This window comes from Rhineura floridana, chromosome 4, assembly GCF_030035675.1.
Source record: "Rhineura floridana isolate rRhiFlo1 chromosome 4, rRhiFlo1.hap2, whole genome shotgun sequence".
Classification (NCBI taxonomy): domain Eukaryota; kingdom Metazoa; phylum Chordata; class Lepidosauria; order Squamata; family Rhineuridae; genus Rhineura; species Rhineura floridana.
The window spans coordinates 184,794,544-184,816,801 of NC_084483.1; the positions used below are offsets into that span (position 1 = coordinate 184,794,544).

Consider the following 22,258-nt stretch of genomic DNA (forward strand, 5'->3'; position numbering starts at 1 on the left):
TATACTGAGTCAGGCCATTAGCCCGTCTTGCGCAGTATTCTCTGCATTGACTGGCAGTGGCACTCCAGGTTTTCAAACAAGGGTCTCTCCCAATCCTACTTGTGGATACCTGGGATTGAACCTGGGACCTTCTGCTTGCGAAGCAGAGGCTCTGCCACTGAGCTACGGCCCTTCTCCAAAGGGCTTTACTGTCTGTGCTTGTTATTAGAGGGAATGATGGCTTCACAGAGGATCAGTCTTGTCATTGGCTATTAAACGTGATAGAACCACTTCATACTCATTATTGTGGAGCAACAACAGGAGAGGGCTGTTGTTGTCTTGCCCCTGATAAGCGGGCTAGTTGACCATTGTGGGAAGCAGGATTCTGGAGTAAAATTGGCTTCTTCTTATACCAAACTAACTCTCCTGATGCTGAAACAACCCACCACTGCCACCTTTCCTGTGGCTCTCCAGTGAAATGTAAGAAGGAGGCTTTAGATATTACCAGTATAATTAGGCACTCAACACCAGCACGTTAATGAAAACTCAGCCCAGCTTCTCATGTTATTTGAATGAACAGGGGCTCAAACTCCCCTTTTAGAGAAAACTAAACAGGATTGAAACCAGGATGTTAATGAAAATGTGTTTTCCTAAACAGTAGGAAAGCATAACAGGTGGTACTGAGGTCGCTTTACTTGATCCCACTGGATCAGGCTGCCTCTTGCGCACCTAAAACCTGAACCATCCCAAATAGACATTCTTATGCATGCTAAAAAAAGAAAAGCTTCTACTATTTTGTGTCATCCTTTGGTAATTAACTCCACAAAAGGTAGGAATCTACTAGTGATGTCGTTTATACCTTTCCCCCCTTCTCCCCCAGTGTTTGGAGAGAGCAATGAAGCTTGCATTTGGTGAATTTCACCTTTGGTATCAGTTGGCGCTTTCCATGACAGCTTGTGGCAAGGTAAGGCTTAAACCCAGTGAACATTTATGTGCATGGAAATGTTCCCATTATCTGTACTCAGTTCTTCAAAATTAGTCTGAACATAAGAACATAAGAACATAAGAAGAGCCTGCTGGATCAGGCCAGTGGCCCATCTAGTCCAGCATCCTGTTCTCACAGTGGCCAACCAGGTGCCTGGGGGAAGCCCGCAAGCAGGACCTGACTGCAAGAACACTCTCCCCTCCTGAGGCTTCCGGCAACTGGTTTTCAGAAGCATGCTGCCTCTGACTAGGGTGGCACAGCACAGCAATCATGGCTAGTAGCCATTGATAGCCCTGTCCTCCATGAATTTGTCTAATCTTCTTTTAAAGCCATCCAAGCTGGTGGCCATTACTGCATCTTGTGGGAGCAAATTCCATAGTTTAACTATGCGCTGAGTAAAGAAGTACTTCCTTTTGTCTGTCCTGAATCTTCCAACATTCAGCTTCTTGGAATGTCCACGAGTTCTAGTATTATGAGAGAGGGAGAAGAACTTTTCTCTATCCACTTTCTCAATGCCATGCATAATTTTATACACTTCTATCATGTCTCCTCTGACCCGCCTTTTCTCTAAACTAAAAAGCCCCAAATGCTGCAACCTTTCCTCGTAAGGGAGTCGCTCCATCCCCTTGATCATTCTGGTTGCCCTCTTCTGAACCTTTTCCAACTCTATAATATCCTTTCTGAAATGAGGCGACCAGAACTGTACACAGTATTCCAAATGCGGCCGCACCATAGATTTATACAACGGCATGATGATATCGGCTGTTTTATTTTCAATACCTTTCCTAATTATTGCTAACATGGAATTTGCCTTTTTCACAGCTGCCGCACACTGGGTCGACATTTTCATCGTGCTGTCCACTACAACCCCGAGGTCTCTCTCCTGGTCGGTCACCGCCAGTTCAGACCCCATGAGCGTATATGTGAAATTCAGATTTTTTGCTCCAGTATGCATAATTTTACACTTGTTTATATTGAATTGCATTTGCCATTTTTCCGCCCATTCACTCAGTTTGGAGAGGTCTTTTTGGAGCTCTTCGCAATCCCTTTTTGTTTTAACAACCCTGAACAATTTAGTGTCGTCAGCAAACTTGGCCACTTCACTGCTCACTCCTAATTCTAGGTCATTAATGAACAAGTTGAAAAGTACAGGTCCCAATACCGATCCTTGAGGGACTCCACTTTCTACAGCCCTCCATTGGGAGAACTGTCTGTTTATTCCTACTCTCTGCTTTCTGCTTCTTAACCAATTCCTTATCCACAAGAGGACTTCTCCTCTTATTCCATGACTGCTAAGCTTCCTCAGAAGCCTTTGGTGAGGTACCTTGTCAAACGCTTTTTGAAAGTCTAAGTACACTATGTCCACTGGATCACCTCTATCTATATGCTTGTTGACACGCTCAAAGAATTCTAATAGGTTACTGAGACAGGACTTTCCCTTGCAGAAGCCATGCTGGCTCTGCTTCAGCAAGGCTTGTTCTTCTATGTGCTTAGTTAATCTAGCTTTAATAATACTTTCTACCAGTTTTCCAGGGACAGAAGTTAAGCTAACTGGCCTGTAATTTCCGGAATCCCCTCTGGATCCCTTTTTGAAGATTGGTGTTACATTTGCCACTTTCCAGTCCTCAGGCACGGAGGAGGACCCGAGGGACAAGTTACATATTTTAGTTAGCAGATCAGCAATTTCACCTTTGAGTTCTTTGAGGACTCTCGGGTGCATGCCATCCGGGCCCGGTGATTTGTCAGTTTTTATATTGTCCATTAAGCTTAGAACTTCCTCTCTCGTTACCACTATTTGTCTTAGTTCCTCAGAATCCCTTCCTGCAAATGTTAGTTCAGGTTCAGGGATCTGCCCTATATCTTCCACTGTGAAGACAGATGCAAAGAATTCATTTAGCTTCTCTGCAATCTCCTTATCGTTCTTCAGTACACCTTTGACTCCCTTCTCATCCAAGGGTCCAATTGTCTCCCTAGATGGTCTCTTGCTTTGAATGTATTTATAGAATTTTTTGTTGTTGGTTTTTATGTTCTTAGCAATGTGCTCCTCAAATTCTTTTTTAGCATCCCTTATTGTCTTCTTGCATTTCTTTTGCCAGAGTTTGTGTTCTTTTTTATTTTCTTCATTCGGACAAGACTTCCATTTTCTGAAGGAAGACTTTTTGCCTCTAAGAGCTTCCTTGACTTTGCTCGTTAACCATGCTGGCATCTTCTTGGCCCTGGCGGTACCTTTTCTGATCTGCGGTATGCACTCCAGTTGAGCTTCTAATATAGTGTTTTTAAACAACTTCCAAGCATTTTCGAGTGATGTGACCCTCTGGACTTTGTTTTTCAGCTTTCTTTTTACCAATCCCCTCATTTTTGTGAAGTTTCCTCTTTTGAAGTCAAATGTGACCGTGTTGGATTTTCTTGGCAATTGGCCAGTTACATGTATGTTTAATTTAATAGCACTGTGGTCACTGCTCCCAATCGGTTCAACAACACTTACATCTCGCACCAGGTCCCAGTCCCCACTGAGGATTAAGTCCAGGGTTGCCGTCCCTCTGGTCGGTTCCATGACCAACTGGTCTAGGGAATAGTCATTTAGAATATCTAGAAACTTTGCTTCTTTGTCATGACTGGAACACATATGCAGCCAGTCTATGTCCGGGTAGTTGAAGTCACCCATTACTACCACATTTCCTAGTTTGGATGCTTCCTCAATTTCATATCTCATCTCAAGGTCTCCCTGAGCATCTTGATCAGGGGGACGATAGATCGTTCCTAGTATTAAGTCCCTCCTGGGGCACGGTATCACCACCCACAACGATTCTGTGGAGGAGTCTGCCTCTTTTGGGGTTTCGAGCTTGCTGGATTCAATGCCTTCTTTCACGTATAGAGCGACTCCGCCACCAATACGTCCTTCCCTGTCCTTCCGATATAGTTTATATCCAGGGATAACCGTATCCCACTGGTTTTCTCCATTCCACCAGGTCTCGGTTATGCTCACTATATCAATGCTCTTCTCTAAGACCAAGCACTCCAGTTCTCCCATCTTGGTTCGGAGGCTCCTAGCATTAGCGTACAGGCACTTGTAAGCAGTGTCTCTCTTCAAGTGTCTTTGGCACTTGTGGTTAGGCCTGTGGTAATTTTGCTCTTCTGAATTTATATCCTGTGCCCCTGCTCTCACAATGCCTACTTCTAGGCCTACCCCTTTTAAAATGTCATCATTTCTTTGGTTTTTATCCCAGGGGGGAGGTTTATTCCGAACCGGACCTTTCTCAGCTCCTGTCGGGTTTCCCCCCTCAGTCAGTTTAAAAGCTGCTCTGCTACCTTTTTAATTTTAAGTGCCAGCAGTCTGGTTCCATTCTGGTTCAAGTGGAGCCCGTCCCTTTTGTACAGAGCCGGCTTGTCCCAAAATGTTCCCCAGTGCCTAACAAATCCGAACCCTTCCACCCGACACCATCGTCTCATCCACGCATTGAGACTGCAAAGCTGGGCCTGTCTGGCTGGTCCTGCGCGTGGAACCGGTAGCATTTCAGAGAAAGCCACCTTGGAGGTCCTGGCTTTCAGCATCCTACCTAGCAACCTAAATTTTGCTTCCAGGACCTCATGGCTGCATTTCCCCATGTCGTTGGTGCCAACATGCACCACGACCACTGACTCCTTCCCAGGACTGTCTACCAAACTATCTAAACGACGGGCGATATCCGCAACCTTCGCACCAGGCAGGCAAAACACCTTGCGGTCTACACGCCCATCACACACCCCACTGTCTATGTTCCTAATGATCGAATCACCCACTACAAGGATCCCTCCACCCCCTGGAGATATATCCTCGGCACGAGAGGATAGCTGCTCATCCCCCAAGGAATGGGTCCCTTCTAAGGGATCGTTTCCCTCTTCCTCAGCTGGATGCTCTCCTTCCCCGAGACCATCGTTCTCCATGATAGCAGGAGAGCTATCATCGTTGGAGTGGGACACAGCTATAACGTCCCTGAAGGCCTCCTCCACACACCTCTCTGCCTCTCACAGCTTTTCCAGGTCCGCCACCTTGGCCTCAAGGAAATGAAGTCGTTCCCGGAGAGCCAGGAGCTCATTGCACCGAGAGCACACCCACGACTTCTGTCCAACAGGCAGATAGTCGTACATGTTGCAGGCGGTGCAAAACACTGGAAAGCCGCCACATATTCTTACCTGCATAGTTTTGTTTAAGGTTTATTATGTCAATGGGTTGGAGACTGCGGTTTAGTTGAGGTCAGGGAACAGACGGGCAGAGAACTGTTGTTAATTCTTTTTATTCCAATATATATCTCACGCTTCCTCCTCAAGGAGCCTAGTAGTGTTGTTGGTATTATTGTGGTATATTTATTAGTTGTACAAATTATTATTATAAGTATAATCCATTCTAATACTGAACTCAGGTGGTTGAGTGTCTAAGTATGGACACACAATTGGCTCATCCCCCAAATAAGATGTATTCTATATACTTTGGCCTAGCTTTGCTGAAGTACAAAGTGTGAATTTTAAAAAAACGACTGTCTATGATATAAGGCAGCTTCCTATATTGCAAAGATGTGCTAGTCTCCCACCTTAGCTTGTTAAATACGCTGGGAATTAAATGGCATGATCTTGGTAAATTGATCCACGATCTGTAAATATTCTGAGTCTTACTCTTTGGCCAGAAGCAATTTCCTTCTCCATCTGTGCAGCATTTCAGTCCTACTCCTAAAGCTTTCCCAAAGGGTTCCCGTTATATTCTCTGCAATGCCATCATCTCACTAATGGGTAGTGATGAGGAAGCAGGATTATATCTCTTCAGACCACCAAAGGCATGTGAGGTTTTCAAGGCAAAAGATCTCTTTTCACACGTCACTTGGCCACAGCCACTTCCTGACCTCATTAGAAACATGATCCCACGTCCTGAGGTTTTTCTTTCAGACTTGAAGTACCAGGAATGGGACTCATAAATATGTGGTTTGATAGAAACACCGTTTGACAAGTGCTCTGATTGCCCCATAAATCTTCAAAATCTTTGATAATAATATCTTTTAAGAGGATCTGTTGTTGTATTAATCATGTCCTGCCGTTGTGTTTGTGATACTGCACTCTGCTGACTCGCACTTGATAAAATGCTGTTTCAAGGCTCTTAAAAAGAGAAAATTACACCAATTCCCTCTTGCTGGTCAACACATTAGTGCAATACAAAGGCAGCCCCTATGATGGTTCATTTATATTCATAATTTAATTTATAGTCATAATGACATTTTTGGCTTTTTTGAACTAAGACTGTACCTTCTAGATCAGGGGTTGGGAACTTGCAGTCTAATTTCAAAAGCCCTCTACCAGATCTCTGGCAAGAGTGGCCCGTCCCTCTTCCGGCAGCCCACTCGTGTGTGGGTGTGTGGGGGTGGGGGAGAGAGAGAGAGAGAAGGGGATGTTGAAAAGAAGAAAACAGTGGCAGCATGGTTTAATAATCAACCACTCTGTGAGGAGAATAGCGGTCTCCTAAAAACTCTCAGCACCCTTCACAAACTACACTTCCTAAGATCCTTTGGGGCAAGCCATTACTGGTAAGGGGGTATAATAGTGGTTTAAATGTATGCTGTGGATACGGCCATAGAAGGCTTTAAAAGGGATTAGACAAATTCTAGGAGGATAAGGCTATCAATGGCTACCAGTCATGATGGCTATAGGCTACCTCTAGAGGGGCACCTTGTCTCTGAATTACCAGTCTCTGAGGAACAATAATGAGAAAGGGCTATTGCTTTCATCTCCTGCTTGTGGGTTTCTCATAGGCATCTGGTTGGCCAGTGTGGGAAACCAGATGCTGAACTCCATGGACCTTTGGTCTGATCCAGCAGGGCTCTTCTTATGTCCAGTTATTCTGGATTAATTGATAGTGAGTGATAACACAGAATCTGATCTTCTGTAAGAGGCTCTAATCCTGATTCTCTTTAGTTGTGTGTGAATGCAGGTAGTGGGGAAAAAAAGACAGCAGTTCTGCCTCCCTTGACCTGACACTTGATATATTTTCTGGGCAGCACAAGGAGTGAAGGGGAGGCTTTGCAAAGAACTACTCTGCTCTTGCCAGCACCCCGGTTCCTCTGAGCCTTTGTGTGGGCGAGAGAATCAAATGGCTCTCAGCTGATGTTTGCTGTGCTGCTGTAAATTTTGGCAGAGCGTCTGGCAGAGAAAGTACAGCGAGGCTTCTTTGCTCTCCGTTATCACCATTTCATTTGGCTTTCAGCTCCTTACCTTTTTCTCTCTCCAAAAAGTCAGCATTTTGCAGAGGCGAGATGCTCCATTGCCATTTAATAAGCTGTGTGCCAAGTGCATTGATATTCAGAGTTTGCAATGGGATTGTTGTAGCCTGTGTGATCGTTTCACATTTTAAGCAGCTTCCTAGTGAGTCTGGCGTAGTGAATAGAACATTAGACTCAGAGCTGGAAGAGCAGGCCTTTATATCCCCTACTTGGGAGAGAAGCCCACGGGACAGTCACTGTGGGCCAAGCTAGATGTGATGGTGGTGGGCACATGTTGCTTTTCATGTGCCTGCCTTATTTGCATATAAAGTGGGGGCCTTACATTGACAGTAAAAGGAGTGCACAGGGAATGGACATTTATCTTGAGCTGAGCACTTGCAGGCATCCACTGGGCACACCAGACACCTAAGAGGTGGGTTACTCAGTTAGGTAGCAAGCAGGATCAGGCTGAAGTTGCAGGCCCTTGGGTAGCAGTGTAAGTAGTCAACTTGCTGGATAAGATCTGAAGCCCAGCTGAGACCTTCTGTCCCTCTGGGGCCACCTTCCCTTCTTGAATTGTGGGAAAAACCTTAGCAGGGAACCTTCCTGGGTTGGGGCCTAGCACATTGTCATCTCTCAGGCCATATTAACACCATAAATTTATTCCACTATCATTCCACTTTAAACAGTCATGGCTTCCCCCAAAGAATCCTAGGAAGCGTAGTTTTTTGAAGAGTGCTGAGAGGAGACTCCAATTCTTGCAGAGCTACAATTCTCAGAGTGGTTTAACAGTTAATCCTTATTCCTAGGGAACTCTGGGAATTGCAGGTCAGTCGGTCTGTGAGGCGAATACAGGCCTCCTAACAACTCTCAGCACCCTTAAAAAAACTACACTTCCCAGGATTCCTTGGGGGAAGCCATGACTGTTTAAAGTGGAATAATAGTGGAATAAAATGTACGGTGTGAATGTGGCTTCAGTCAGCTCCTGCTGTGCGTGTTGCCTGCACTGGCAAACTAGCACTGGGGAATGTGAGGCCTCTGGTATAGAGGAGCCAATCTCAGAAGAATCTGGCTTTGGGCTGATGTCTCTAGTGTCCCAGCTCAGGAATCTCTGGCACAAGGGGCTCCCAGCTGAAGGGCTCCAGCCCATGCTCAGTATTGGGCTTCAGCCGCTGGTCCTCCTTATCCAGCTGGCTCCTCTTCCTCTGAGCCCTAGCCACTACTCAGGATTGGGGTCTCAATAGGCTATGTGCTGTCTCGTGTCTGCCCTCCACTCAGTCTGTTTCTCAAGCCCCTTTTTTTCTGTTCCCGGATCGCTTCCTGTGTTGGAGACAGAAGGGGACAGTATTGGTGCCTTGAGCAAACAACTGAGAGAGGCTGTACACCTGATGGAAAAGAGGGATCAGTATCTATGTTTTTAAGTAAGACTCTTCAAGTGTTACAGGAGCTGGAATCTGGATGATGGGACCTGTCATGTCTCATTTAGCCCTGTGTCTCAGCCACATGCTGGTGGGTTTTGTTGTTTTATCTTTTGTTGTGCATCACCCTGGGCTCCTTTTAGAGAAAAGATTATTTGTAACTGCCACAAAATAAATAAACCTACCTCACAGGTTTATTGTGAGGATAAAATGGAGTGATGGGGAGGGACAGAGGGGAGAACCTACACACTCCTCTGAGCTCTTTTAGAGGAAAGGTGGGATATATAAATAGACATCTATGTCAGAAACACAAATGCTCAAAAAGGCAGCAACGGTATGACACAATCTTGTCATCTTGAAGGCAAGTTTGGCAAGTTTGACAAGTTTGACTTGGCTGCTTGCCAGCTTGCAAGGATGGCGCAAACCTTCCAGAAAGTTAAGGGGACCAGTATAAATATATCTGGGATGTAATTCCGTAGCAGCAAAGGAATTGTATGATTTGGGATGCTCCTTCTGTTGCTTTCCTTGCAAAAGGTTAGCCTGGTTGCTAAGTAACCCACTTTAAAAAAGAAAAGGCATCCGCAGCAGCAGCCGCACATTTGTCTTTGCATTGCAGTCAGGAGCCCTGGGAGATGCAGGGGCCTTAGATGGCTCCTTAAATAGCACAAGCAGGGAAAGGAAGTTAAAAAGATTGTACATCCATTGGTTCAAGATTTAGTTACAAAGGTCAGCCGGCTAGAGGACACTCTGTGGGTCGATTTCTGTGTCTTGAGAGGAGGGATATGAGGCTGTCTTGAGGGCATGAGAGAGAGAGAGTGAGACTTATGTCTCTTAAGTCTGTGCAGCAAATGGAAATTTCCAAAGATTCCTCAAAATTCAGCAAAACCACAGTGACCTAGCTAAAGCTGTCACCGCTGCACCTGGGGCTTGAATGGTGAACGTGGGATATTGGGTTGTCATTATAAATACCTGGAGTAGGCTTATAAAGGCCGGCGCCAGAGGACAGCCAGGTCGGGCCCTGGCCGAGGGCCCCTGCAGCCCAGAGGGGACCCTGAAGAGCTCCTCCTTAGGGTAGAAGGGTAGCACTCCAGTTCTGCAATCTGCAGCAGCATCAACTCCCGACCCTGCCGCAGATCGCACAGAGGGAGCTCCCAGCCCCCCCATATAGACTGCTCGGGCCTGTGACGCCTGTCCACATGCCCCATCTACCTCTCCCATTGCTGTGCGCATACCTGCCATCAACCAAGGTGACAGCGGAGGCTTCTCTAAGGGGCTGATGTCCCTACCGCCCTCTTGATTGATGTCAGGCATGTGCGCTTGCATAGCATATTCTTCCTCACAATAGAAACACAATTAAGATTTTAAAATCTTTGATATTTTTTTTTACTTTCAGTTTAATATATTATTTTGAAATCAATGCTTTCCTGTAAGTGGAATACATTTCTATAGTTTATTATGAAAACTACTTAACTGTAAATTATTAAAGCCAGTGTAGACAATCAGTTCCCATTATATTTTTAATTTCTCTGTGTCTTCAAAACCGATTTGAAATCATTTTTATATTTCTACATGTTAAATTTTTGCCATATTCCCAATTTTCTTTTCTTTTTGTCCTGAGCTTGCAGATTTCTTTCTTCAAAAGTTTTAACTCTCTTGCTAAAGTTTTCCTAAATGTGTCAGGAAGAGAATTATTGAATTAGACACACCATCTTTCTGCTCTTCATTTTTGCATGTTTTTCTAGATGCCATTTTCCCCCAGATAAAGTTTGGTTGATTCTTCTATGACTCCATCAGTGGTTTTTTTCCTTAAAAAAAACCTTACATCCATTTAATCCCTCCAAATAAATTCTAACATGATTTTTTTCAATGTAAGCCACCAATTTATCAACTTCATTAATAAATCAATTCATTTCTACTAATTCATTGTCATTCATATCACAAATTCACTATCTCTGCTTAATTTAATCAAATCAGTTCATTTCCAGTAATTCAGTATCATTCCTGTCATTAATTAAGTATTCTTAAAAAAGCGGCTAATGCTTTAAATTAATATATTAGTATATTTTTATTCATATAATTTCTGTCTGTGATGGAAGGGACCTTGGAGCTCATCTGGTGCTTAGTGTAGGATCTGCAGTGCAGGAGGCAAATACTGCATCTCTGACAGATGTCTGTGCAGCCTCTGTTTAAACTCCCACTTTGAAGGAGAGCCGGCTCCTCATATAGCCCATTCCACTGTCTAACTGCTCTAACCTTTAGGAAATTTCTCATAGAGCTTAACTGAAATCTCCTTCCCTGCAATTTCCACTCATTTCATTTGTCTCACCCATCCTGTCAGTGCAAGGATTACTGCTAACGCATTGGGACTTCCCCTTCCCCCTGCGTGCCCCATGCCCTCCTCAAATCAGGTCCGGAAGGTTTTGGGACCCCTAGAACAGATTTAGGGGGCGCTCAGGAGGAGGAGAGGGAGGAAGGTTCCACTGTGCAAGCAGAAATCCTTGAGGTGACGGAACTACTTACCTAGCAGTACAATGAATATAGTTCATTGGTTCAAGTCCTGCCCTCTGAAGCAACAGAGGACAAGGCTAAGAACAAGGATTACTGCTTGATGGCTTATATAGTAACTCCACCATGCCTCTGAATATCATTTGCTGGGGTGCAATAGCAGGAGAGTGCTTTTGTCCTCGTGTTCTGTTTATGGGTTTCACGTAGGCATCTGGTTGGCCACTATGGGAAATAGGATGCTGATTTGATCCAGCAGGCCTCTTCTTAAAAAAAATGTCACAAGCATGAAAGAGAGAGATGTGCACACACATCTTCAGCTTGCTAAAATGTGGAGACTTTTTTTCTTTTTAAATTGATGTGGGGTAAAAATTTTGGTAAGAAGGCTGAACAGCAGGTGCTGCAATCTGAAGCTGAAATTGATCAGGATTGGGAGGCATTCATCCTTGCATTGATCAGAGGCATCCCAAATATTAAATTTCGTATCCAGAAATAGAATTTGAATTGAAATTCTTCCCTAGTTTAAAGTCACATCACTAATAAGTTCTAATTATTACTATCTTGCAGTGAATCTTGCAAACAATGCTCTTTCCACCCACAGCCTGACTGAGGAATACTAACATTTTAATTATCTGATTATTTAGACCTTACACAGACAGTGTTGAATCTGTTATTACTCTAATATGGCTGCTGTATGATCATTCATTCCTTCTCACTCACATTATACAAGGTCGTATACACATGCGCTGTATGTGCGCGTACGCTAGTAAATGCAGCTGGGATTTGGTAAGCATAGATATGCTCACGACTGCCACTGGAGACTAACCCAGTCTGATGCAAATTGGGAGCTCCATATCCCTCTATTATCACATCTGTAGTTTGTGCCAAGCATCCATCTCTCTCCCTCTGTCTGTAGTCATGTATATCATGGAGTTGAAAGGGATCCAGGAGGATCAGCTCGATGCTGAACTACAGCATCCATGAAAGATGACCATCCACCCCTCTGCTTAAACATCTCCAGTGAAGGAGAGGTCACCATCTCCTGAGGCAGTGTGTTCCACTGTTGAATAGCTCCTATCTCCTAACATTTAGTTGAGATCTGCTTTCCTGCAGTTTTCACCCATTTATTTATTAAATTTATATCCCACACTTTCTCCTAGAAGGAGCACATTGGTTCTAGAGCTGCACTGTGGAGAAATAGTGAATGGGTGTTCAACTAAATAATTGCGTGATTTCTGCCCTGTTTTCTATGAATTCCATTGGTAGAATTAAACAGGGTACAGTCTGGGGCGTAGAGTCAGGGGTGTGAAAGCTGTCATTCATCCTAGAAACTGGGGTCATTAGGCTTAGGGGATAGGGTTAGCCTCTTTGTGTACCCTTTTCCTTTCATCCATATAAGTGAACGGCTGCTGTTCATGTAATGAAGGACAATAAAGGACTGAGGTAGCGAGGGGCTGTTGCTTGGTGGCAGAGCACATGCTTTGCAAGGCCCCAGGTCCAATTCTTTACCTCCTCAGTTAAATGGGTTGGGTAGCAGGTGATGTGAAAAACCTCTCCTGGCCTGAGAACCTGTAGAGCTACTGCTAGTCAGAGTAGATAGTACTGGGCTTGATGGACCGATGATTTGATGTGGTATAAGACAGCTTCATGTGTTCCATTTAGCCTACATGGTGTGTGGGGAAGTGCCTTTCCTCCTCCAGCAGAAAGGATCTTCTTTCTCTCATGAATGACAGAGGTCTCCATGTGGGTTCTATAGCTCCCCCTACAGCTCGAAGACAGGAACACCACAGGAAACTTTTTTTGCTCCTCCCTCCTGGCTGAGGCTCAGTTTTCTTGCCTGTCTCAGCTCGGAGCACACCCTTTCTGGCTGTCTCCCTTATACCTTAGCCTTCTCCTCCCTCTGTAGATCTTTCAAACTTTCGACTGCCTACTTTCTAGTCCTTTCAATCATCTATCATTCTGTTATTAAAAAAAAAAAATACTAACCTATTTACTTTGTTGGAATGTATGAGGTTCAACTCCAACTTGGTGGGTTGAGGTTGCATGGGGTTAATAAGGGTAGCTAGAGAGCTAGACCTCTTGCTGGTTGAGGCTATACCTATCCCTTTGATCCTCTGCTGTCTCTCCCCTTCCTGCTAGGCTGATAGGCAAAGGAATGTTGATCCCAGCTCCTTCCCGCCTTTCTCAGTGTTCTCTTTCTCTCAAGAGGGGAGCAGACATCTTCTCTTTGTCTCTCCTCTCAACCAGGATGAGGGCCAGCACTGGGACCAGTTCAGGCTGCTCCAGCATAGCCAGTTAGCTAGATATAGAACTCTTTCCTATCAAGCATGTACTTCCAGAATGAAGTAGTTGTTTCTTATTTTAAAGCTTAAAGTCTCTGTCTGACTAATTTGCAGGGAAGGTAGAATCTTAGCAAAGATTCAAACACACACACACTAAGCTCGCTCAATACTCTCTGTTCCGCAGCGCTACGCAACTCTGCTACGCAACTCAATAGAATTCCGACATACTTAGCTTGGTAGTTCTCTTTCTACCACCTTTCTGTGCTTTCACTTTCATTTTTCCTGCTCCGCTCCCTGCAAGACATGGAAAGAGCAGCGTCTCACTCTTCAAAGAAGAAGAAATACTCCAAAAAGCAATGCAGTACTCAGCCTCAGCTGTAGTCAGCTCCCTCACGCCTAAGATTCCCACCAATGCTCAGCAGCAGCTGCTTATTGGCGAGGACGATCCTCTTGAAGGGACTTCGCATCGGATGGACTCTGTGGCTCCCTGCACGCTTTCCAGAGACAGTGAGTCACCCCAAATTACCTCCTTAGTAAAAAGGCCTCTTGCGGACCTGTCTTTGGCCGCTTGCGATATGGCGCCCGCCATTTTGTCGGAGGACCATGCTGCGGCCGCCATTTTGGATCACCATTTGCCCTCCGTTTTTCAGGCCGCTCCTGCACAAAAATCGCAAAAGGCATTTACTAAAGTGGGTGCTTCACCCGATATGCCCTTACTTCTGCCTGAAATTAGTGCTGTGACCACATCAGCGATTCAGCCTCTGCCATCGCCCCCGCCGGGCCTAGGGAACTGGAGTGTTTGTCATCTGAAGATGAGGAGCAGAGAAGGTATGGTCCTCCTAGTCAGGGCATGCACACTCCCCACTCCCAACATGCCTCAAATGTAATGCCTCAACAGCAGCAATTGTCTTTGTCCTCTGCCATACTGCAACAACTTAAAGAGGCCATGATTGGAGAACTGGCTGCAGAGCTGGCTAGCAGCAGGCCATCTAAGCGGCCTTCTCTTTCAGTGCGGGAAAATGCTGATGCTCCCCCCCCCAGCAAACAAGAGACCCGCTCCTGAGCCTCTTCACCCTGATAGGGCGTCCTCTCCTTCCCCTTATGATGTGGCCAGAGGCCATAGCACTCAGCAAGGCCTCTCCCTACACCAGCAGTTCTCAAACTTTTTTGGTTCGCGGCGCACTGTAAAACATATAAAATTTTTATGGTGCACTTCGTGTACAAAATTAAAAATATATTAATGTATTTTAAACTATGAATAAAAATAAACTATAGAAAACATATTACTTACCCTATACAAATGGGTTTCTTCTCATTTTTAAAATATACTTGCATAATATTTGAGGCACATCTAGCCACCTCTTAGGGCGCACCAGTGTGCCTGGGTGCACCGTTTGAGAATCACTGCCCTAGACACAGGCCACTCTGATGAGGACAGAGATCCTAATATGGGGGAAGGGGAATGGAGCGAAGTCTCAGATTTAGATGACATCGGTTCTGCCAGACTGTTCGTGGAGGCTCACTTTGCCCCCCTTTTCCGTAAAGTGGTGGCAGCCCTGGATTTAAAGGTCACGCAGAAACAACAGGAGCCCCTATCTAAGAGCTCCATGGTTCTGCTCATCCCTAAACCTTCCACTAGGTCCATGCCTTTACCCACGTCTTTCCAAAATATTATGAAGTTAGAGTGGGACTTGCCCCTGCAGTGCAGAAAGGGTATTAACTATGCCAATAAGTTTTATGTTCTAGATGCTGAAGTGATGAACCAACTCCGCATTCTGGCTGTGGATGGGCCTATTTCTGCTCTACCATCCCATGCCTTTTTGCAGCGAGATGGGGATGCCCAGTTAAAGGACCCCACAGAACGTAAGTCTGATGCGGCCCTGAAGCGCTCCCACGAAGCTAATGCGCTATCAGTTAGGGCATCCACTTCAGCTTCTGTATTTGCGAGAGCAGCACTGTTATGGACTGAAGACCTTTTGGATGACGTGAATAGAGATCCAGCTAGAGTCAGGAAAACCCTTCTCAAAGTTTCTAGACCACTGGCATTCATAGCGGATGCCACCATGGATTCTTCCCAATTCTCCCACAGGGCAATGGCAGCAGCAGTTGCTAGAAGGCATCTTTGGCTCAACCACTAGGATGTGGATGCAGCTTCCCGGGCTAACTTAGCTTCTGTCCCCTTCTCAGGTGCCAAGCTCTTTGGCGATGAGGCACTGAATGACGTTCTGGTAGAGACCAGAGATAAGAAGAAAGTGATGCCATCCCAAAAGCAAGATGACAAGCGTATATTTAAATGCACTTCCACCCCCTCCTACTCTTTTCAGTCCTTTCAGGGATCCAGATTCAACAATAGAGCCCGTGACTTCAAAAGCGGACACTCCTACAGGCAGAGGTTTACACAGAAGCCTCAAAACCCTTCCTCCAGAACCTCCACTAACCAGACCAGACAGGGACGTCAGAACCAACGTTTCTGACTCACCGCCACCCCTGCAAGTAGGAGGCCTTCTAGCCCACTTTGCCTCCCTCTGGCAAGACACGACCCAAGACAAGTGGGTACTCTCCATTGTCAAAGACGGATACAGGATAGAACTCACAGAATACCCACCCACCAGATTCCTTCCTTCTCCCATAGCCAAGTCCATAAAAAAGCACCAAGCAATATCAGACGACATTCTTCACCTGTTGGATATCTCAGCCATAGAAGAAGTTCCCTCAGAAGAGCTATTCTCAGGGCTTTATTCCATCTTCTCCTTGGTCGGGAAAAAGGATGGATCCTGGCGCGGAGTACTCGACCTCAAATTCCTAAACCAGTTTGTGACCCACACATCCTTCCGGATGGAGACACTGATGTCCATAACAGAAGCCCTCCTACCACAGGATTTTCTAGCGTCAGTAGACCTAAAGGAGGCCTACCTCCACATCGCCATATTTCCGTCCCACAGGCGACTGCTCTGCTTCTGCTACAACGGTCACCATTTTCAGTGCAAGGCCCTACCATTCGGCCTGGCGTCAGCCCCACACCTATTTACCAAAGTCATGGTGATGCTAGTTGTGGGTCTTTGCATGCGAGGACTTCACATCTACCCTTATTTAGACGACCTCCTGATCCGGTCCAACTCGTTTTGACAAGCCCAACAGGACGTCCACTTTGCACTGAAGTTCCTCCACGAGCATGGCTTCTTTATAAATCAGAAGAGCCACCTAATACCTTCTCAGCAACTGCTTCATCTTGGGGCAAATATAGACATGGCTCAGCAATTTATTTCCCTGTCACCACAGCCGGAGTTTGATTCCAACGGAAGGAGGAAGTCGAATCTTTGGTAAAAGGGGTTGAGGTCCACTCAAACTTCCATCCGTGGTCAGTAAAATGAGTACCCGGCATATGCTGGGGAGTAAAGGAAGGCCGGGGAAGGAACTGGCAATCCCACCACATATATACGGTCTGCCTAGTAAATGTCGCAAGACGTCACCCTAAGAGTCGGAAATGACTCGCACTACAAGTGCGGGGACACCTTTACTTTACAGAGGGTTCAGAACATTACAGCACTAGCAACAACCCTCTCACGGATTTGATCTCCAGACGTGATGTTGCTTGCCAAACTCCTAGGCATGATGGCGTCAGCAATAGGGATTACTCCTTGGGCGTGCCTGCACTCCCACCCACTCCAAACCTTCCTACTTCAGTTTCAATCAGACATTGCATTACGCACCCATCATAACATTTCCTTTCCAGCTCCGGTCAAACACTCTCTCATCTGGTGGACAGCTATTCGAAATCTATCCAGAGGGGTTCCACTGCAAGACCCTCCCAGGACAGTCATCACCACCAACGCCAGTCTCCAGGGTTGGGGAGCGCACTGCCAGGGACAACACGTTCAAGACCGTTGGTCGGCAACAGAGGCAACCAGGAGCATCAACTGGTTGGAATTGAGGGCAGCACATCTGGCCCTCCGATACTTTGCGCCAATCCTTCCCTTTCCAGACGTCCTCATATGTACCGACAACACATCGACACGGGCTTACCTGATCAAACAGGGAGGTACCCGCTCCAGAGCTCTGAATCTCGAGGCCACCTCAATGCTTCTATGGGCAGAAAAACACCTCTCATCAGTCTCAGCAGAATACATCCAAGGCTGTCTCAACATACCGGCAGATTGGTTGAGCAGACAACAGCTCTTCCCAGGCGAGTGGGCTCTGAATGCGGAGGTATTTCAGTCTCTCCAAATGAAGTTTGGAAACTTCCAAGTAGACCTATTTGTGTCAGAAGACAATCACCAGACGGAGAGGTTCTTCTCTCGATTCAGCAGTTGAACAGCAGAAGGACTGGATGCCTTAGCACTAACCTGGCCAGAAGGCCTACTCTATGCATTTCCACCGACTCCATTACTGTCCAGAGTACTGAAGAAAATCAGGTCAGAAACAGCTCATGTAGTCCTAGTGGCACCATATTGGCCCAGACGTCCGTGGTTCTCGGACATAGTGCACCTGGCACAAGACCCGCCGTTTCACCTACGGGTACGCCACGATCTGCTTCATCAGGGTCCTCTCCTGCACCTGAACCCACAATGGCTCAGATTAGCCGCATGGAGATTGAGTGCAACCAGCTGCTAGCATCAGGATTCTCCCCTGAGGTAGTGTCTACCATCCTGTCTGCAAGGCACCCTTCTACCATTAAAAGCTACCAATCTGTGTGGAAAGCCTTTTCCTCATGGTGCGCCAAACAAAATATCCATCCAGAGACAGCTGCGGTAGCTCAAGTTCTGCAATTTCTACAACATGGCCTCCAGGCTGGCATGCGGCCAAATACTCTAAAACGACAAACATCAGCTCTCTCATCTATCCTGCTTCCTGACGACAATACCTCACTAGCAGCACATCCTTTTCTCCAACGGTTCCTTCGAGGGGCTGTCGCGCTAAGTCCGTACTACGTAAATCTGATTCCTTGTTTGTCTCTTTCCATCCATCTACCTTAGGGAACAAGGTATCAAAGAACACTCTAGCTAGATGGATCAAGGCCTGTATTTCTCTAGCATATGTGGCTTCACACCAGCCCTCTCCATTACATCTTACTGCTCATTCTACTAGGTCAGCAGCTACTATGGCAGCTTTTTCCACCAATGCCTCCATAGATGAGATCTGCAGGGCAGCTACATGGTCCTCCCCTTCTACCTTTACACGTCATTACAAAATTGACGTCTATGCATCAGCGGAGGCTTCCTTTGGTCGCAGAATTCTCCAACAGGTTTTGCCTCCATCTGACCCACCCTAGGTCGTAGCTTTAGTACGTCCCACGTGGAGACCTCTGTCATTCATGAGAGAAGGTACAGTTTGTACTTACCGTAAACGCTAGTTCTTCATGAATGACAAGAGGTCTCCATGGCCCTCCTTAAAATGAGTGGCTATATGGGATTATAGTTACAGTGCCACACCTGAGCACATTTCTGACTTCCTTCGTTACTGTTACATGTCTGCATGTTCTTAACACCTGTTGTGTTTTTTCACTATATTGTTCTCAAAATAATGAGCTGAGGCTGTTGGCAGAGCTTTACAAGAATGAAAACTGAGCCTCAGCAAGGAGGGAGGAGCAAAAAACGTTTCCTGCGGTGTTCCTGTCTTTGAGCTGTAGGGGGAGCTATAGAACCCACGTGGAGACCTCTGTCATTCATGAAGAACTAGCGTTTACGGTAAGTACAAACTGTACCTTCTATGCTTACACATATGCACACTGCCCATCATGATGACATGCATTTTGCTTGTTTGTGAACAGCTGTAACATTTATCAGGGCATCGTGGTAAGTTTCTGATCATTTCTGACATTTGCTAGAAAATGTTTAAGAATTTCCAAGGACCCTGTTTTTAAAGCTGTGCCAAGACACTGCATGGAGCTCCATTTGGCAATGGGCCCTTCTCATTGTGTGCAATCTTTTATTGTAATGTTCACTATGTAACCTTTACTGTACTTCACTGTCAGGGGATTAAGATCGCCTTGCTGATTAACTCTGCTGCTTTCAATTACGAATCCATCATTTCATCAATGGAAAAGTCAATGTTGACAGACTCACCAGTGTAAATGAAAAGATATTTTTTCCGTACATCTCCCCTCCTTATTCCTTTTTTCTCTTTTAGTCCTGGAGAGACTCATTGCACCGATGGCCTGCCACCAGACTGCCTGATCCTCTCTAGGGAATGCGTGGAAGCTAGGGATGTGCTAGAATTCTGCCCAATTTGATTTGGTACTGAATTTTCCATTAATTCGCTTATTCTCAATCGATGAGGATCGGATTTTAATGTAGCGAATTTCTGCAGCTCTTTTTGAAAATGGACTTTTTTAAAAAAAATCTGCCTCTAAAACATAAATTGTAAGAATGATCATTTATCAATATTTCCTTCAAAATACTGATATTTCCTTGTTAAAAATATTGATATTCCAAGTGAAAAAAACACAGATCAGTAAAAGCAGTGGCCAGCAGATAAGGAACGATGCCAGCCTATTAGATTGACGGAATGCTTTCAAACTGGCACCAGCCAACGGACCCCATCCCTTGTGGAAGCATCTCCCCGCTCCCAAGAAATTTCTGTACTCTTTTGAACCCTTTTATTTGCTCCTTTTGAACTTTTCTCAGATCCCTCCACCCACCCGGCGCTTCCACTGCCAATGCTGCCCTTTCACACTCCTCAAAATTTCACTTTATGTGAGATTTGGTAGTTACCTGTTTAACTACACACAAAGCCTCACTTTATTATTCAACACAAGTTATATACTACTTGACTGTAACCCCCCCATCAGTTTATAAGAAATTTAATGTTATCAATAAAACAGTAAAAACAAGTTAATTAAAACATTTAAAAAACAATTAAAACTTCAGTAAACTGAAAAGAGATTAAAACACATCAGCATCTGTATGTCTGGATAGGCTTGCCTAAACAGATATGCTTTGAGCAGGTCCTGAAACATAACAGTACTTAAGAACATAAGGAGAGCCCTGCTGGATCAGACTAAAGGCCTATCTAGTCCAGCATCCTGTTTCCCACAGTGGCCAAACAGATGCCTCTGGGAAGGCCAGGAGCAAGGGAGGAAAGCAGTAGCATTCTCCTGCTCAAGTTCCCCAGCATCTGGTATTCAGAAGCATACTGCCTCTGATCCTGGAGGGAAAACAGCCATCATGACTAATACTCATTGACAGCCTTCATGAATTTTGCTAAAGCCATCCAAGCTGGTGGCCTTCTCCATAGCTTATGGATGAGTGTTCCATACTTTAACGCTGTGTGAAGAAGTACTTCCTTTTCTCTGTCCTGAATCTTCCAACATTCATGATATTATGAGAAAAACTGTTGCCTACCCACTTTCTCCAAACCATAGATAATTTTATTAAACCTCAATTATGACTCCCCTCACTTACCTTTTTTCCTAAACTAAATCCATGTGGTTTTTGTCCATAACCCAATGATCTTACACAGTATAATGCTACTTTTTGTTCAGTGGAATTCAGTAGAGATTGTTCACATGTTCAGCCATTCTGTATCTTCCTCTAAACTGTGCCTGTTAGAGATCCAGTGGCCTCAGCTAACAATCCACGCATAGCAATCTTGAGGTTTCTCCTTGACTTCTTCCTTGTAGCATTAAGGCAATGCTACACCTAGAGAGAGGAAGCTGGAGAAAGTAGACCTGTGCCCTAGTCAGAGCCGCCCCTAGGCATCGGGAAGCGGGGCAGTTGCCCCGGGCCTTGCGCTTTGGGGGGGGCGTGCTTGGTGATCTGCTCACCAGCCGGCTCCTCCCTCCTTGCCTGCTCGCCTTCACCAGGCAGGGTGTAGCACTCACTTGCTCTCTTTGCGACCGGGACGGGGGCTCGTTTGCCTGCCTGCCTGCCTGCCCGCCATGCCGAAGCCGCCACCGCCGCTCCTGCTGCGGTCAGCGAGCGGTAACTGCCACAGGGACAGCGAGCTGGGCCAGCAGTTCCGGGACTGGTGCCTGCGCACCTACGGCGGCGACTCGACCAAGACCATGACCTGGAGCAAATGTGGGGGGGCCCCAACTTTGCTTTTGCCCCGGGCCCCGCACATTTTCCTTTGGAAATCATAATTCCCTTTGTTTTCAATGTTCTGGCTCTGAGTGCAGTTGCTTATGTAGACAAAATGGTACCACTCACCCACCCGCACAAGAGGGATGTTTCAGTAGACTTGGACAAACCTCAGTGTTTGCTTAAGGGGGAGTGGGAAAATGTTATGCTAACTGAGCGTGGAATGCTGACAGACTCTGGCTAGAATCCTGAACAAGACACTCCACGCGGCAACATTTTGTTGCAGATCTCCCTAGTTCTATGAATATTGCTTTGTGTTCAGCAATTTTCCTCCAGAGCAGATTGGATAATAATCTTGGTTTCTTGTTTTTTTGCTTTTCTCTGCAGTATGTGACCTAATGCCAAGATGAACATTACATGGAGGAGATCCATGATTGGATCTCCCATACTAAATACCTCATCAGTGCGAGAATTTTCTCTTGTGCAGTGGACATCCCCCTTTCTTCTCCTCACATGCATTCCCTATAGCCTCCCCAAATTTGCTCTGGAGGGTTGGAGAAAAACCCAGAACACAGTTAGATTGAGAGCCACTGTGGTGTAGTAGTTACAGTGTAGGACTAGGACCTGGGAGACCAGGGTTCAAGTCCCTCTCAACCATGAAGGCCACAGGATGACCCATGGATCAGTCACGGTGCCTAACCTACCTCACAGGGTTGTTGTGAGGATAAAATCAGGAGTGGGAGAACCATGTTTGTACATCACCTTGAGCTCCTTGGAGGAAACGTAGTACTTAAATGGACTAATAAAATAATAAATAAATAAAAGTGGGGAGGTGGTATGGGGAGAGGAGGGA

The 22,258-nt window shown here is 45.7% G+C and overlaps 1 protein-coding gene across 3 annotated transcripts in view; it reads left to right on the plus strand.

The window, feature by feature from the left end:
• Positions 1–22,258, plus strand: part of TTC7A (tetratricopeptide repeat domain 7A) — a 316,394-nt gene that overhangs the window by 54,385 nt on the left and 239,751 nt on the right. For all 3 annotated transcript variants that reach the window (XM_061625444.1, XM_061625445.1, XM_061625446.1), the window contains exon 10: positions 860–943. In XM_061625444.1, the coding sequence (XP_061481428.1) occupies positions 860–943 (84 nt within the window). The remainder of the gene's footprint in view (positions 1–859; positions 944–22,258) is intronic.